This window comes from Camelina sativa, chromosome 5 (genome assembly GCF_030686135.1).
Source record: "Camelina sativa cultivar CO46 ecotype springtype chromosome 5, ASM3068613v1".
NCBI lineage: Eukaryota > Viridiplantae > Streptophyta > Magnoliopsida > Brassicales > Brassicaceae > Camelina > Camelina sativa.
This window is the reverse complement of record NC_141884.1, coordinates 6,466,479-6,483,096: the sequence shown is the minus strand read 5'-3', so window position 1 is coordinate 6,483,096 and position 16,618 is coordinate 6,466,479. Positions and strand designations below refer to the sequence as shown.

Genomic DNA, 16,618 nt, shown 5'->3' with positions numbered 1-16,618 from the left:
AGCTACAACTCGTTAAATGCTTGATCAAAATCTCACGTTTAGGCTAACAGTGTCCTAGAGCCAAGTTGAAAATTCTATAGTGCAGTTTTTGAATATCAAGAGTAAAGAACCAGAGGATTGATACCAAACAAAAAGTTTCATAAGCTGAAGAAAAACCCTCAAGTACAATATATTAGATCTGGTGCAAAGCTAAAAAAATAGGTGACAAAACAAATGTCAAAACAAGAAACAGAGATAAGTGAAGAGAGATGAGTGGGGCTACTCTATAGCTCCATTCAACGTCTGCCACCACCACCACTCATCTTAGCAGCCTTGGGTGCAGCACTCTTGGGGAGATTGCCCTTCACTTGAGACTTCTGTTGCTTGGAAGCATACTCGACCTTCTTTGCCTTCTTCTCATCCTTTGTCTTCTTGATTCTCTCCTTAATCTCACTGCAGAAAAAACAAATTCCTTTTCAATCAATCACATTCCAAGGTTACAAAAGATTGAGTGTTGTAAGTGTAAAGAAAACAAACCGTAGAGCAGCTTCTCTGGCTGCATCACGAACTTCGGGTTTCTCTGCTCGCTTCTTCTGAATAACCTCCAAAGTAGCACCGACAATGGACCTTGAGTAAGGCTTCTTGGTTGCACGTCTCCTTCTCTTCACAGCCTCTTGCGCTGCGTCCTGGAAAAGATCATAAAACAAGGGTCAGAACCAGAATTCAATAGTCCTAAAACAAGAAAACAAGAAGCAAACAAACAAAGAAGAGTTAAGACCTTCTTGTGTTGCTTCCTGTACATGGCAGTCCATGAAAGCTTAGATGGCTTCAACTTGTTGTGAAAGTACCTCTTGCATTTGGAGTTAAGGAACAAAAACACCTGATGAATCATCATGAAATGGATAAAGTCAATACAGAGACATAGCAAACAGAGTCTTGATACATAGAGAACACATTGACACCATAAGTACCTGAGAGTCAGAACGGATAAATCTGATTCCCCTGCCAGGGTAGATCTTCTGGCCACTGAATCGGCAAAGCTCAGTCCTACATTTCAATCATAGTCAAATGATTAGAGACATCACTCAACATTTCTACATCGAACCACACTGACACAGCACACATTAAGCCATCTCATTGTGGATTACAACAATGAGGGCAAACTGAATTCTTCAAATTTCAGTTAGAGACCAACACAATCAAGATCAATATACAGAGCAACAAGACCTAGTTCTTACGGAACACAAAGAAAAAAATATCTCAAATTGCTGACAGTTTTGACCATAGATAAACAGATCTTAACGTAAAAAAAAAAAAAAAAAAACTCATTTTTAGCAAAAAGGCATCTTTGACAGTAGCATATTCAGATTCACTAGGATCATTAGCAATAATGTATGCCCTATGAGAGCTGAGAAAACACGAAGAACAGAGAGATAGAGATTGATTACTTGAGAACCATGGCTCCGCCGCGCTTGTTACTCTTTTCACTCGAAACCCTAAAAAGTCTATGCTTTTGATAACCAGATCGTATATAAGGCGGATGGGAATTCCCCCTGAGCCCTAGCTTCTCAAGGAATTTAATGGGCCTTTTAGCCCATTTAATAGGATTTGTAGTACCGTTAAGCCCATTAAACAATTTTTTTTAAGTCCTCAGTAAAATACACATTTCATAGCCGAAGCAAATAAAGTCATTGTGCAACACGTTCGAACTTGAAGAATTCAGAAGAAGGAGCATCCATATTTAAAATCCGAATTTATTGCTTCCAAAAAACTACTTCTTCTTTTTATTTGTTTTGCGTCCAAACTTTGTTTTGATATCAATGCAACATTATCCGAAACATCAGTACCCAATATCAATACGGAACAATTAGAAACTAAGTTACATCAATGTTGTTTATTGATAGAAATGTTCGAAGATAACCATTTTCTTTGGGGTAGACATCAGTGGTTATTTTTAGATAGAAATATAAAAGTTGGTAATCTATGTGACGTCTATAGGACCAATTCATGTCTGGTTTGCGCACCTGATATCTCTAATGTCAAATCCTTTCATTTTTTTTTTTTGGATTTGACGTTTAACCGACGACATAAATTCCAAATAAAATCAAGGCTTAATGGGTTTTTAAGTACAGACTGGTCACATGGTGGATGGACCAAGGTGATCCGAATCAGCCCATTTCAATCTCATAACTCTCTAATCATGTGGGTTGATACAACTATAGGAACCACAATATTTATTGCGTTAAAACATCTTAATCACTCAATAAATATTGTGTTGTGTACGTACGACCTCCAATAAATGTTATGGTTAGATTTGTGTGAAGTTACTGTCAACCCAAAAATAATGCGTCTGAAAATGATTTTTTCTTAGTCAACTGTCTAAAAAGATGGCTTTGTTTATTCAACAATCTTTAGCAAAGTCCATATCTATTTACCCCTCCAATTAGAAATATTACAAAAACACGTTATTTTTACTTGTAGTAGTTACATCGAATATGTGAGAAGAAAAAGACTTGTTTCAATTATTTATTGTTTCTCTCGCAAGCATGCAGAGATGCAATAATACAACGTTGAATACAAAGATATGACAATAATTTAGACAACACACACTCTATTTCTGAAGATGGTCAACTTATGTATTGACCAAGAACAGAGCACAAATGACTTGGACTGCAAGTAAATACAATCTGATCTTATATAACTAGTTCTCATAATAATGGTAATGCTGGACAACCGAAATTGTCCAATGAATCAACAAAGCAGAACACTTTGGAAACTTTTGTTCAAATTTAAGATTTCACTACTGACTGCTGCAGAAACCCAAGAATCCCATGAATTCATGGTTATGTATCATCCTTATGCTCTTCTCTATCCCAATCACTCCCATTGTCAGAGCACTTGCACAAATGACTCCTGATAGAACGAACACGATTATTGACGCTCTTTTCAGGATCGCCACGAGCTTTCTTATAAAAGATTGTCCCCAGAAACCAGCAAGAATCGATACCGACATCAAGTACATTGCTGTCATTGAAACAAAGATTAGTAACCATCAGTTTCCTTACTCTTAAAGTTTCTCCCGGTGTGTGTGTTTTAAGAGATCTTACCGTATGGGATTGGGAACCTCTTCAAGAGATAGAACTCAACTACGGATAAAGACGAAGAAAACATCATCACAAAGGTAGCTGTCGCACTAGCAACCTGTTGTTTTAACAATAAATAAATGATTAAAGAAAATAAGATGATTGATTTTTAGGTTTTAAATCATATATTGATAGGGTTGTTGTGTGTACCTGTGGGATGACTCCAATCTCAAGTAACAAAGGGCCAAGAACAAATCCACCACCGGATCCGAGGAGACCACCTACGACACCTCCAACAACACCACATAGACCACAGAAGATTAGACTCATAGGAGTCCACTCGATCGTAGCTTCACAGATACATTCAGTGTTTCCACTGTTCAGCCTCTTTTTGCTATCTCCATACAATCTCATTGCTTCAAATACAAAAACCACTAAAGCAACTGGGAACTACAAATGATAAAAATGGTTCCAAATGACTTTGATTTAGTAAATGCACAAACCACAATCAAAGATTATCAGGAGCAGATATATTATTACCTGTACGACGAATAGAATCCAATATATTGTGCTGCAGACCTTTATTTCCTTCTGTATAAAACCTAGAGTTAGATGAATGAGAGCTCAAAATCAACATTATTGAGAATGTTTAGAAGAAGATGACTTGCCTTGACAATTTGGATGAGCAAGAAAGCCAACCACACAGTACCCAGAACTAGAAGCCGTTTCCATTTGAGGTTGGAGCGTATTATTTCCTGCAAGTAAACAAGTTCTTGAATCTTTATGCAAGTCTTGAAGAGCCAACAAGTTAAAAAAAAAAAAATCATCTTGCATACACCTAATTAGCTCACCAGCTCTGACTTCTCTTCTCTGGGGTAAAGCGGCTCATAATCTGTGTCGATTAAAACTGCAACAATAGAATCAACAAAAGAGAGTAAACAATGTGTTACGTATAAGATCAAGAAACATTAGAAAATACAAATCATAAGTATGAAGCATTTTACGCACGTTCTCCCCGGGAATTAACCATATTAGCTCGTTGCTGCGCCATTTCATTCTGTTTATAAAACAAAACCACATAAAACATTTTCATTATCCCAAGTCTCAAACATATTCAGTTTGATGGAAGAAGAGTCACAAAACTAAACCTTTAACAAAGTCTCTTCTTTCCACATCTCAATGCCTTTAATAAAAGATCTCGAAGAAGTACCAACGAAAAGAATAATGATGAGGACAGTGATGAGCCAGTAAGGGAAGACAACACTGAGAGAAACACCAACAGTGATACCGAGAAGAAGCATCGGTTGAAAGAGAAGAGCAAGATCATAGTCTAAGATTGGTACTTCTTTTGTCGGATGACGTACTCTTACATTGTACCAAACTGATGATGCTGATGCTCCCATTATCATACCTTCACCATCATCAACAACACATCAAACAATTCTCTCATTAAAGAAAAAATAAATAAAAAAAACTATAAAATGATTGAAAGATTCGTTACATTTGGAGATAGCAGCTGCGGATTTAGTATCGAATCCAAGAATAAGAGTGAGCATAGGAACGAAGATACCACCGCCTCCAACACCACCAACAGTGCCACAAGCAGATCCTAAAAACGCTATCACAGTAGCCAAAACTAGTTTCCAGCTGAACTTCAAATCCTACTTTCACAAAATTTCATACAAAACAATCAAAAAGTCAAAATTTTCACTTTTTTACTTTTTATATAGATTCTTCCAAAGCTTTTTTTTGAAGTCAAAGACACGTTTGCTAATACTTAATACCAAATCGGGTTAAGTAATTTTCAATTCAAAAATGATTTTTAATGACGAAGTTAACGAGGAAGGAAATATTCAGAAAAAAAGGAAGAAACTTTAATTTTTACCGGCCAAACTTTCTCGGTGGCAGAGAGAGGAGAGGAGGAAGAGACAAGATGAAGATGAGGGTTTGATGTGTCTCCGACGTAAGAAACAGAGAAGACGGCGACGGAGAAACCTACGAGAAGGTAGAGGATAAATCCTCCGGTTCCTTTCCCATTCCACAATCCCATAATTATTCTAATTTACAAAACCCCTTAATGAGACAAAACACCAAATATGAAAAGAAAAAAGTTTGTCTCTGGTCTGGTCCTGGTGGTGAAGAAGCAGAGAGAGAGAGGGAGAGAGAGATACGTCTTATAAAAAAAACAGAGTCGGAGGAGGAGAGGTGACGACGGAGAGATAGATAGAGAGATGATGTTTTTTAATATAATCAAGTGTGGTCTTGCGTATACTATTACGATACTACCTTTTATTGAATGTTTTACACGTGGCATGATTTTGTTGTTTTTTTCTTTTCTTGTTTTGGAAAATTCGTATTTGATTTCTTTTATTCAACAATTTTTTTTTGAGGCTGTAATCTTGGCTTGTTCTAGTCCATAAAAGGAGATAATTTTCAAATTATATAGGAAAGTAAAGACAAAACAAAACAATGAACTTTGATTTATTTTCTTCAACGTGAGAAAATATTATTCCTTAAATCGTTAGCTGTGATGATTGATAGCCTTATCTGAATAGCGGACGAGATTTAAATAGATAAATCTCTTCAGATTTTTATTTTATTTTTTTACGATATTGCAAACATTTTTTTTTTAAGCTATAATTGATGTATGATTGTATAAATCCGAATATTTGAAATCAATCATAAGTCATAAATATGACCAAGGCCCGTAATTATTTTCCACAGAAGATACTATATGAGAAAAAAAAAAAAAAAATCTTAACTAACATTTTTAATGTTGTTATTTAATTTTGATGCTTATGACAAAAAAAATATATTAGATAACTACAGACAAGGTATAATAATAATATTAATGTGTTGAACTAGGTCAATCGCCAACAATATTAATTACTCGGAAAATTTATATAGAATCGTACGTGCATCATTGTGTAAACCATATTGATATATATATATATATATATTTATATATTTTTTGAATAAAATGTTAAATTCGATTCAAAGAAAAAATAGCATTTGTACAACTAGTGCAACGTGTAAACTAAAAATAAAACAACAATTTTATCACTGAATTGCTACAAACTTGGAGAGCTTTGAAAGCTAATATCAATAAACCACATTGATATTACCCAAATACGTTGAAAAAAAAAAAACATTTGAACTTGACTTGACTTGCTTGCATGCTTCGTTGCCTGAGTCTTCTTGGGGAATGTTTGCAACGTTTCTTGGTTACTGCCCGAATCTGAACTCACTCGACTTGGAATTTGACAATCTTCCAGAGACGGAGGAGATTAGAGACTCATTTGTTCCTCAGTATTTCAAGTCATCCCTCAAGTTTGTTCTTTGAAGATACCAACCACGGTTACAAAGACATCAAGCAAGATGCAACTAGCCAAATACTTTATAAAAAGGCGTCTAGTTTTGAACAAAACTGATGCTAAATGAAAGTTTCGAAAACGTCATCAATAAAATCATAAAAATTCCAAAACGGGCTACAGGGTGTGAAGTTTTCATGCTAAATCCAGCTTACGAGGTTGTTTCTCATGGATCCAGTTTATTACCAATAATGTACAAAGACATGTTCATTCCAAATGTACTTAATCAGTAATCAAGTGGATGACCTTTAAGAGACTTTTCTGGACATATGTCTTGGGTGTGACCAAGACGTTATGGAAGTAGATGAATTTGGGTTTGTTTTTTTTTTGCTTAGTTGAATTTTTATGGTTTTATCGACTTTGGTGCAACTTTTGTAGTTCTCCTCGAGATCTCCAATGTAATATGACTATCATTTGTTTTTCCAATTAAAGAAAAAAAAAGATTGGAGATATAAAGACAATATGTATCATTTGTTTGACGTTTAGGATAGAGGTTCCACCTCTCGGCTATCCTTTCCAGTCAAATTTTCACAGGATTCGACGTTTCCTTTGTAGAGTTTCTTGTCGCATCCCGTATAAAGTTAAAAGAACTTTAAAACATGAGTCACTAGTGGACCAGACAAACAAACAAACAAAAAATCTTGTAACTACACTATCATACAATTCTAACAAAAAAAAAAATTACTATAACTTGAATAAATCTGCAGCAACTATCAAATCTTTCTAACCAGCTAATTTTGCTGTAAAAAGATTTAGTATCATTTGGTTCACTGACTTAGAATCAAGTCATTCACTGATCAACCACTTTACATTCCCATAAACACCGGAATGTATAGTCAAAATAAATATTATATGTAAAGTTTAAATTCAACGTAATAGACCAATATTAAACGTGTGAGTTTGTATCAGAACTTGGTATATAAGTTGCAAAACTAAAGATGGCATAGAAACAAGAAACAAACAAGCCATGTCAGTGATTGGAACACGTTTGATCCACAAGAATATCCATAGAGAGGCTAATCGAACCCATGTGGTGCTTTGTTCTCCTCCACGAACAAGACAACCTTACTTCATTGTTTCCAATATGTCCTCTTATGCTACGCCAATCAATAAATCCATGATTGTAATTCGTCCGAGCCAAAATATCTCACTTCGACGATATCAAATCACATAATTAACGTAATTCGATCGATTAACTTTTTTCTTCCAACCTACTACTTTTTGATCAAAGCACATTATCAAACAAATATACACAAACAATGTTTGTTTTTTTTCTACTTTATCCTTAGTAATATTAGGGAACTAAAACACGTACACCTATAAGTATTGGTTACCAAAAACAAATTGTACTTCGGTCTTGCAGTGGCAGGTTATGCTTAGTCACAGTTTCATAAACTGTATGGAAGTCACTGCCAAGTGCCAAAGATTAACTCCCATAATTTAGAGAGAAATTAGAACAAGTTTCCAAAAGTTGCATAAATAGAAAATAAGAATACAAACTAAGAAGTTATCAGAAAACGTTATCCGCCTACAAACCCCATAAAAGACAGATCCATCCAACACAAAAAGGTCCAAAAGACATTTATGTTTTTCTAATCTTTCACAGCTTTCCCTTATCTTTGCGAGCCTCTTCATCCATACGTCCAACGTCGTTGAATGTTTGACCAGTCATTTGATCGGACGCCTTGAGTGAAGTTGCCACCTTACCCGGCTTTGTATCTTCCACCTTGACTTCAACCACCGTCCTACCCGTCCCTCCATGCTCACGGGCAGCGCGTGTCTCCTCCACTATATCTGATGGCATTGTCAGTTTGCTCTTTATGGCTTCCGTCACATTTCCTAATGCTCCAAATATTGTCCCCTTCGCTTCATTCCCCCTATATATGATTTAATCACATCAAAACAAAACGTTTTAGCCGTTACCTTCAGATCTCAAAAACATGAAAAGATATAACAAACATATCATTTTTTTTTTTTACCTTACGGCAGCAGAATCTTTGGCCTCTTGGGCTTTTTCAGCTGCCGACTCAGTACTCTCCCTAGTCTTTTGAGAGGCCTCGTGGGCTTTTGCTCCAGCTTCATTTTTGAGTTCTTTACCTTCCAATCTCATCTCTTCCATCTTCTGTCTCGTTGCTTCTCCAGCTTTCTCTATGTTTTCCTATGTCATCAAACAATTACATTACATCAACCATTCGACATATACTCCACATTCCACATGAAAATAACGTTCCAAGAGACTACCTTTGCAATGTCTTTCGTCTCCACAGCTGTTTCTTTAGCCTCCTCTGACTTCCCCGACAAGAAACCCATAGCTCTCTTAGCCGTATCAACCGCACTATCCTTCAACTCCGCAAGCTTACTCACCCCAACATCTTTCCCTTCCGTCGCCTTCTCCACCGTATAGTCCTTGTACTCTCCGGTCTTCTCTGCCGTCTTATCCTTTGCTTCGATAGCCTTCTCCGCCGTGTAATCCTTAGCTTCCACGGCCTTGTCCACTGTGTAATCCTTATACTCACCTATCTTCTCCGCCGTCTTGTCCTTGGCCTCTTTAGCCTTATCCGCCGTATAATTAGCCGTCTCCTTCGCTTTCTCTGCTGTTTTGTCCTTTGCTTCTACAGCTTTATCCACCGTGTAGTCCTTGTATTCACCCATCTTATTCGCCGTCATATTCTTTGCTTCCACCGCTTTATCAGCGGTATAATTAGCCGTCTCCTTCGCCTTCTCCGCTGTCTTATCTTTAGCTTCAGCCGCCTTATCAACTGTGTAGTCTTTATATTCACCCATCTTCTCCGCCGTATAACCCGCAGTGTCTCTTGCTTTTTCTACGGTTGCGTCCTTCGTTTCAGCAGCTTTCGCTGAGGCTATCTGAGCTCCTTCTTTCGTAGCCTCAGCCGCATCGTTAGTTTTTCCAACTACTGCGTCTCTCGCGTGCTCATACGTTCCTTGCACAGCCCTGAACACCGATCCTATCACCCCAGGCCTATCTTGTTCCGGTGGATGTTCGATTGTTCTCTCCGTCACCTTATACATCGCGACATCGCCACCACTATCTTTGTTGATGTCATGCAAGTCCTCAGCCGCTAGCCTCGCTGCAACCTCGGCTCTCTCCGCCTTTTGTTTGTCTGACGCCATTGCTTCTCTCGCTCGGTTACTTGAAAATTTAAGAATCTTTTCTATTGTGTTATCACTTTAGCTGCTTCTGTTTCCTCTTATAGTAATGCTCTATTTCGGTTTAGACATCCACGTGGTAGATAGGCGGACGCAACAGCTGCCACGTATCATTTACTTCGTTTTATCTCCGACGAATGTACTATGACACGTGGAGTTTTCATGCATGGATCTTGAGTGTTCATGGACATGACTTAGTAGTTAAGGTATATGCATGTGTTCTCGAACACAACATTTCGATAATGTAGTGTGTAGAAACCAATGTTTTGGAAACCTGGACCGGACCGGCCGGTCGAACCGGTTTAACCGTGAACCGGAAAGTATCCCGGTCCAGATTACACTTCAAACCCGGACAATAAAAGAACCGGATGAAATCGGGAAAACTCGGCTAACCGGTGGTTGACCCAGTGATTGAACCGGCGGTTGGCCCAACTATTTGAGTTAAAACCAATGAGTAATTGGTAATACTTAATCTATGACTAATCCATTTCTCGGTTTGAGTTATATAGTGAAGCAATCACGTACTTCTTCTCCTATACAATCGATGTGGGACAAAATGAATACTGTCCAGTTCTTTTTTTCTGTTTCTTCGGTCACCATTTTTTTAATTTGTTCTTCTAACATTTTTTATTATTAGGATTTTCCTATTATATTTTACTGCTAGTTAATTTGTTTGGATACAAAATCATAAAGTTTAGAAATTTATAATTAATGTTCAAAGATTAATTATTATAAAATATGAAAAGTTTTGTTTTGATATTCATAAAACCAAATGAAATTGAGTGAATTATTGATCCGCGGTCGGACCGGGTCGACCCGATGACCCGGCGACCCGGAAGGTGTTCCGGTTTGTTTTCCGGGTCGGGTTTAAAAACATTGGTAGAAACTGAATATGGTTCGTGACAGAGTTTGGTATACGTAATTAATATATACAGCGTGAGTTAATACATAACGTGTATAATTTTTGTATTTGATAGATAACAAATTTTAGTAATAAAAATGATGGAATAGTCTCTTCTGGTACGAGAAATATTAAGCTTTTAAAATTCTCATCTTTAAAATATGGAAGAAACAAATCATATATCGGTCAACTATTGGGATTTTTGCGGATTTGCAAAGAGTACAAATCAGAAGGGGTTTTAGGTAAATATTTGAAAAATTTGCATTGACAAATTTCATTACAATTTTTTAACGGTATCTATCGATCTTATTCCAACCATCAAAAATTACTGATGCAATAACTTGAAAATAAGCATTTGGTTTAGATAAAAACAAGGACACAAGTTTAATCATTGGATAGATCCGACCATTGATATCAAGTCAGTTATCAATACCATTTTGACGGTTCTCGGAAGGATACAACTATCAAGTTCTCTCATTCGCTTAGGTTGGATTTGATTTCAAAAATTTCTCTTTTTTTTCACTACTTGATTAGCACATGTAATGTATATACTTTATTGTCTTAATTAACCGAATATTTCACCTTTTCTTTTTGCTGTTAAACATCTTGATTAACTTTTTTGTCAACAAAGTTATCACGTTAATCATGCATGTTGTGTCACATAGAATAGTTTATATTTTTAATTTAGGTACATCGTTCGTCTATTATTACGCGCATTTGATCCCAATCATCCAAATCGGTCACGTTTCCCACATGATTTGTCGTTACTACACGACCACATGAGGACTGACTCCAATTACGAATATTTGGGTCCTACTTCTACAAATAAAATAAGATCGTAAAGTATCTAGTAAGATCAAGTCAAATCATAGTTGATAATTTCTAGTTTAGGATATCCAGATTTTGATTCTTCGATTTAATTAACCATAACAAAATAGTACCTCCTAGGCTCCTAGCAGCGTATAGAGCATACATAACATGTAGGTACGTGTGAGTGTGAGTACACACGTGTGTCGTGTAAGTGGAGAATCCGATGCCCAAACGAGTAAGCAAGCAAAAGCAATGGTAGTCAAAAAGCAACCGATCTCAATTAACTTTCTTATTTAAAACTCAATTAGAAAAAAAGCACACACAAAGGAAACGAATAATCTTACAAGACATGTTTCCTTTACAATCAAAGAGGAGTATAAAACTATTTTTTTCTTAAAAGACCATAATTCGTTTAAACCATTTAAATTTGATCAAACCCTCACAAAGATACATCAAGCTAGCAATTTTGTAATCTGTGTTTCGATCATATAAACCGAAACGACGAAAACCTTTTAAAAACGAGAAAGAAAGACTTTGGAGTTGAAAGAAAGAGGAGGAGATTAATGGATGGTTCAGGTCCAAGAGAAGGTGGAGGTGCTATGAAACCAGCGATTCTGAGAGTTTGTGTTGCTATTGTACTATCAGCAACTGGTTTGATTTGGGCCAGGTTTGTCTATAGGAAAGAAGATAATGAGGTAACGTCACCTGCAAGCAATCCAGAGTTCTCTTCATCACCTGGCGGAAGAAACGAAGAAGAGGAAGAGACAGAGAGCCTTGATCACGATAAGCAAGAGATCCTCAGTTTAAAATCCAGATTCGAGGAGCTTCAAAGGAAAGAATACGAAATGGAGATGCGTTTTGAACAATATTGTAATTTGAAAGATCAAGAAGTCATGCTTATGGAGCATAAAAGCATGTTGAACCTTGAGAAATCTCAATTAAATTTCTTCCGTAAAGAAGTTTTGGCGATGGAGGAAGAACACAAGAGGAGGCAAGATTTGGTGATTGTTTACCTAAAACTTGTGGGAGAAATCCAAGAGTTGAGATCAGACAATGGGTTGCTTGAGGGGAAAGCAAAGAAGCTCAGGAGAAGATCGAAGCAGTTATATCGCGTCGTAAACGAGAAAAGCATGCGGTTTATTGGCGTGGAGAAAGAGTTCTTAAAGTGTGTTGATGAATTAGAAGCGAAGAATAATGTTATGAAGGCACTGGAAGATGATGTTAAAGACCTTAAGGCTAACATTGATGTGTTGCAAGAGGAAAAGGAAGAAATTTCCAAGAAATTTTCAAGTTCCGAACAATCAGAGAAAACAGAGGTAAGTACAATTTTTTGTGTTCTAAATAAAAAGATTCTTTTCATTTTATGTTTATCAGCATGTTCTTGCTTTTGTGAAGATGGTGAGTGTAGAATGTTATAGAAGGGTACTAGATGAGTACGAGGAATTGAAGAAGGTTTATGCGAATGGAGTGAAGGAAGTGATTAACCTGAGATGGAGAAATGCTTGTTTAAGGCACGACGTGATAAGAAATGGATCCAATTATGAAGAAAATGTATTTTCTCCACATCGAAATCTGCAAGAGTTAATGGAAGAACAAGCAGATGATGTTCAGGCGTTAACAGTAGCAGACGATCATCATGAAGAGGCTCTTGATCAACATCATCATCATGAAGCTTCGAGGAGGAAGAGGCTGATGAAGAAGCTGAAGAAATGGGTTGAAGGAAACGAGAAGGGAAAATCAAAAGCAGAGGAACAATGTTTCGGCAGACATTCGTTGACAGTGGAACCTGAGGAAGAAGTCATATTTCATTCAAGACGATCATGTTCTAGTGTGTAATAGCCTTTCATTTCCAATTGATGCATGATAACTGTTTCCCCATTTCTCCACAAATACCGTCGTATTTAAGCAACTGTATTTCTCACAAGAAAAAAAGGCAAAGTAGAATAGCAATCCAAGAAAACCCAAAAAAAACAAACAAACAAAAGAATCCTACGAGAGTTTGTGTAGCAGCAACCAAGGTAAACTAGATTTTTTTTTTTTCCATTTTGCCCTTCAATTAATCGAAAGGCCAGAAACGGCAGTCGCCAAGTAATCAGAACGAAGAGTGTTTGGACTGGTCAGATTTGTCTTCGATGACTTCAGCACTTCAACCGCTTCCTGGACTTTACCAGCTAAGTCTTCTGGTGACTTCAGCAAAATAAGCAACTCCGACTTGTCCATTTCCAAAAGCATCCCTGTAATTTTCTTAGCAAGTTGGGGCTGCACAAGAATGATAAGTACGGTCACTGAGTATAGTGTTATATCAATACTAGCCCTACTAAAAAACGAATGTAAATATTACATAATAATAAAATTCAAGCACACCAACCTTGAGTTTCTCGACATGAGGGTAAAGCAGCTCTCCGATCACTTGCTTTTCCCTCCCAATTGTATCAGCCTGCCTTTGTTGGTTTAATTTCTTCATATCTTTCCCACGCGCATATGTTCTGTTCTGCTGCATCTGTTTTACAAAACTTGATTTTAACCATCTTTCACAAGGTATAATAAAACTAAATGGTATTTGACAAATACCTGCTGGTTCGAAGAATCTCTAGACAAAGGAAGCATTTGAGTAGACTGATACACATGGGGCACATACGAAACAGCATTGCTATCCAACTGTTCGTTTCTGTACTTCTTATTGTTTCTTGGCGCATTAGGTACCTACCACAGATCTTATAGTGTTATAACATTATCATAGTGATTATTCTTTCAACAAATAACAAGGATATTGATATATACCACTGGAGGATATGTGACAACTTGAACGTTAGGGTATGATGAATTGATCAGAGTTGGGGCGTATGATGGATAGACCATCCCCGGATGAGTGTTTGTGTAGTAGACTGAAGGGTATGTCCCTGGTATGACAGAAGGTAAAGAAGTGCTTCCTCCTGCTGCCGGCACACTTTTCCCAAATTGAACCTGTAATTGCATCTGCCTGTCTTCCTTCTTTTGAGCAATAGCCACATAAAGTGGTTTCCCATGAAACATTTGCCCTGTAGCGCAAGTAAATAATCAGAATGATAAGATGTGCAAAGAGCTATGTCATTTATCCATTGTGTACCAACACATCATGCTCATGCGGCTTACCATGAAAAGTTTTCACAGCATCAATAGCTTCTTCAGGTGCTGAGAAGCACACAAATCCAAACCCCTTGCTTTTTCCTTTCTCATCACACATTAGCTTTGCAGAAGTGATTGTGCCACATTGACTAAAGTGTTTTCTCAGCTCCTCCTCAGTTACATCAACATTGATGTTTTTTACATATGTGTTTGACACCTTCATTTCAGAATTAACAACAGCCATACATCAGATTAATATCATAACAGACTAGCAAATGCGTTTATCTATGGTAATACCTTAGCGTCCATCTTCTGTTCTTTTCGTTTCTCTTCAAACTGTTCCTTTAGCAGTTGCTCCCGTTCTGACTTCTTCTGTGCCCTTCCTACATACAATTTCTTTGAACCTATCAAAAAGAAACAAAGGGTTAAATAACTTGGCAAGACCTACGACGGTTTCATCATCTCAGAAAAGAAACAACTCCGTCAGACCATATTGTGTTCCATTCATTGTTTCTGCTGCGCATCTTGCATCATCTGGGTTTTCGAAGTTGACAAATGCATATCCTTTACATAACCCTTTTTCATCCTTCGCAATTGCTAAGCTGACAATTTTCCCAAACTCAGAGAACTTTTCCCTTAGAGAGTCCTCACTGACATTTGCATCTAAATTCTTCATGTACAAATTTGTGTACTTATCCTCAGGTTTGACTCGTTCAGTCTTTCTCATGAATTTGCCAACATAGCTGCATATAAAATTTCCCAAAAGATTCAGATTCGGAAACCACTGTTAAAAGATATGGTAGAAGTCAAATCTCTCATTCTAACTTTCTAAGCAAAAACGAAAGACACCGAGACCCACTAAGTAAGAAGGTCTTACATCTCCTTGCCAGCAACAATGGTACCGTTCAACTTCTCAATAGCAGCATGTGCAGCATCTTCTTGCTCAAATTGAACAAAACCATAGCCCCGACTCTTTCCATCTTCAAATGTTGCAATCTTACAAGATACAATGTCCCCAAATGTCTTGAACATACCTTGCAAACCCGCATTGTTGACTGATTCAGGCAAATTCTGAAAAAAAAAGAACGTTATCAGTATCACCATCAAACACAGGACACCAACACATTTTTATCAAACATTGACAGAATCATCCCAATCTCTTAAAGGTTTGAGTTACTACCTTAACGAAGACATTTCCAACCCCATTTTTCCGAGCATCAGATTCTCGAACTGACCACATGACTCGAATCATTTTTCCATTCAACATACTGTGATTCTTTTTCTCGATGGCATAATAAGCTGCACAAACGAAGTAAAAGAATGCTATCAAACAATGTCTTCTTATTCAAGCATTTCAGAAACACGATGATGCATTTGGTTCTCATATCTATGCTCAATAAACCAAGCAAAACTTATTCCGGTGAGGCGTTTCCAAAGGAAATGTCACTAATAAACGAAAAGGTCAAATATCAAAAGCGTGAACAGGCTAAGAACAAGCTCTGTTTCCAAATCACAAATCCATGGAGATTTACGAAGATCGGAGAAGACATAAACATATTCCCGAAAAAATCGGCCACATAAACACAGATTCATAAGCGATTAACAATCAAAGTGCGCAAAAACAACGATAAATAAGCGACACATGCTACAAAACTAAGATAATCAACGAAAACGCCTCGCCGGAAACCTAAAAAATCATCAAAACAAAAAATCCCAAACGAAATCGAAGAGATGGAAGAACAGTACCATCCTGACGCGAGAGAAAGTTAGCGTAACCATAACAGAGCGAACGACCAGTAGAGGCGTCTTTACAAAGACGAACAGAGGTTAAACTCTTAAACTCGGCGAACGCGTCGTGGAGTGTACCTTCGGTGACGCTAGGGTGTAAGTCTCCGACGTATAACGACGCCGGCACCGCAGAACTCGATCCCGAAAAAGCATTCGCCGCGGCGGGAAAAGGAGCGTGAACAGTCGCCATTTTTTTTGCCCTGATTCCTCTGAGGAAACACAAATGCACTAAACGACGAAAGAGAGAAAGAGAAAGAGAAAGAGAAAGAGAGAGAGAGAGTGAAGAAAGAAAGAAGATGACAAGATTAATAAAACGAGGCCGTTACGCTTCACTCTCCTGACCTTTTTATATTCCGTTTCAGTAGCGTTTTGCTCTAACTAGTGCCGTTTCGTCGCCCTCGTGCCGTTTCGTT

At 37.4% G+C, this 16,618-nt stretch overlaps 5 protein-coding genes across 5 annotated transcripts; 1 reads left to right on the top strand and 4 right to left on the bottom strand.

Annotated features, from left to right (window-relative positions):
* Nucleotides 1-117: 117 nt before the first annotated feature.
* Nucleotides 118-1,567, bottom strand: LOC104785866 (large ribosomal subunit protein eL24z). The gene is made up of 5 exons (XM_010511151.3): nucleotides 1,428-1,567; nucleotides 951-1,026; nucleotides 758-859; nucleotides 517-665; nucleotides 118-432 (listed from the first exon to the last, which is right to left on the bottom strand). The coding sequence occupies exons 1-5, from the start codon at nucleotides 1,436-1,438 to the stop codon at nucleotides 276-278; spliced, it is 495 nt and encodes a 164-aa protein (XP_010509453.1). The 5' UTR covers nucleotides 1,439-1,567; the 3' UTR covers nucleotides 118-275.
* A 910-nt stretch (nucleotides 1,568-2,477) lies between these two features.
* Nucleotides 2,478-5,326, bottom strand: LOC104785865 (sulfite exporter TauE/SafE family protein 4). Its single transcript, XM_010511150.3, has 10 exons — nucleotides 4,948-5,326; nucleotides 4,564-4,723; nucleotides 4,211-4,473; nucleotides 4,071-4,119; nucleotides 3,914-3,969; nucleotides 3,731-3,817; nucleotides 3,603-3,653; nucleotides 3,273-3,512; nucleotides 3,087-3,180; nucleotides 2,478-3,003 (listed from the first exon to the last, which is right to left on the bottom strand). The coding sequence occupies exons 1-10, from the start codon at nucleotides 5,110-5,112 to the stop codon at nucleotides 2,780-2,782; spliced, it is 1,389 nt and encodes a 462-aa protein (XP_010509452.1). The 5' UTR covers nucleotides 5,113-5,326; the 3' UTR covers nucleotides 2,478-2,779.
* Nucleotides 5,327-7,884: 2,558 nt separating this feature from the next.
* LOC104785860 (late embryogenesis abundant protein ECP63) lies at nucleotides 7,885-10,078 on the bottom strand. Its single transcript, XM_087513212.1, has 3 exons — nucleotides 8,675-10,078; nucleotides 8,413-8,591; nucleotides 7,885-8,310 (listed from the first exon to the last, which is right to left on the bottom strand). The coding sequence occupies exons 1-3, from the start codon at nucleotides 9,563-9,565 to the stop codon at nucleotides 8,034-8,036; spliced, it is 1,347 nt and encodes a 448-aa protein (XP_087369338.1). The 5' UTR covers nucleotides 9,566-10,078; the 3' UTR covers nucleotides 7,885-8,033.
* A 1,555-nt stretch (nucleotides 10,079-11,633) lies between these two features.
* Nucleotides 11,634-13,221, top strand: LOC104785861 (uncharacterized). Its single transcript, XM_087513215.1, has 2 exons — nucleotides 11,634-12,628; nucleotides 12,708-13,221. The coding sequence occupies exons 1-2, from the start codon at nucleotides 11,876-11,878 to the stop codon at nucleotides 13,146-13,148; spliced, it is 1,194 nt and encodes a 397-aa protein (XP_087369341.1). The 5' UTR covers nucleotides 11,634-11,875; the 3' UTR covers nucleotides 13,149-13,221.
* Nucleotides 13,191-16,615, bottom strand: LOC104785862 (polyadenylate-binding protein 7-like). The gene is made up of 10 exons (XM_010511147.3): nucleotides 16,164-16,615; nucleotides 15,598-15,716; nucleotides 15,295-15,488; nucleotides 14,907-15,160; nucleotides 14,715-14,821; nucleotides 14,445-14,634; nucleotides 14,094-14,350; nucleotides 13,884-14,015; nucleotides 13,681-13,812; nucleotides 13,191-13,571 (listed from the first exon to the last, which is right to left on the bottom strand). Exons 1-10 carry the CDS (start codon nucleotides 16,393-16,395, stop codon nucleotides 13,365-13,367), a joined length of 1,824 nt encoding a protein of 607 aa, XP_010509449.2. The 5' UTR covers nucleotides 16,396-16,615; the 3' UTR covers nucleotides 13,191-13,364.
* Nucleotides 16,616-16,618: the final 3 nt, after the last annotated feature.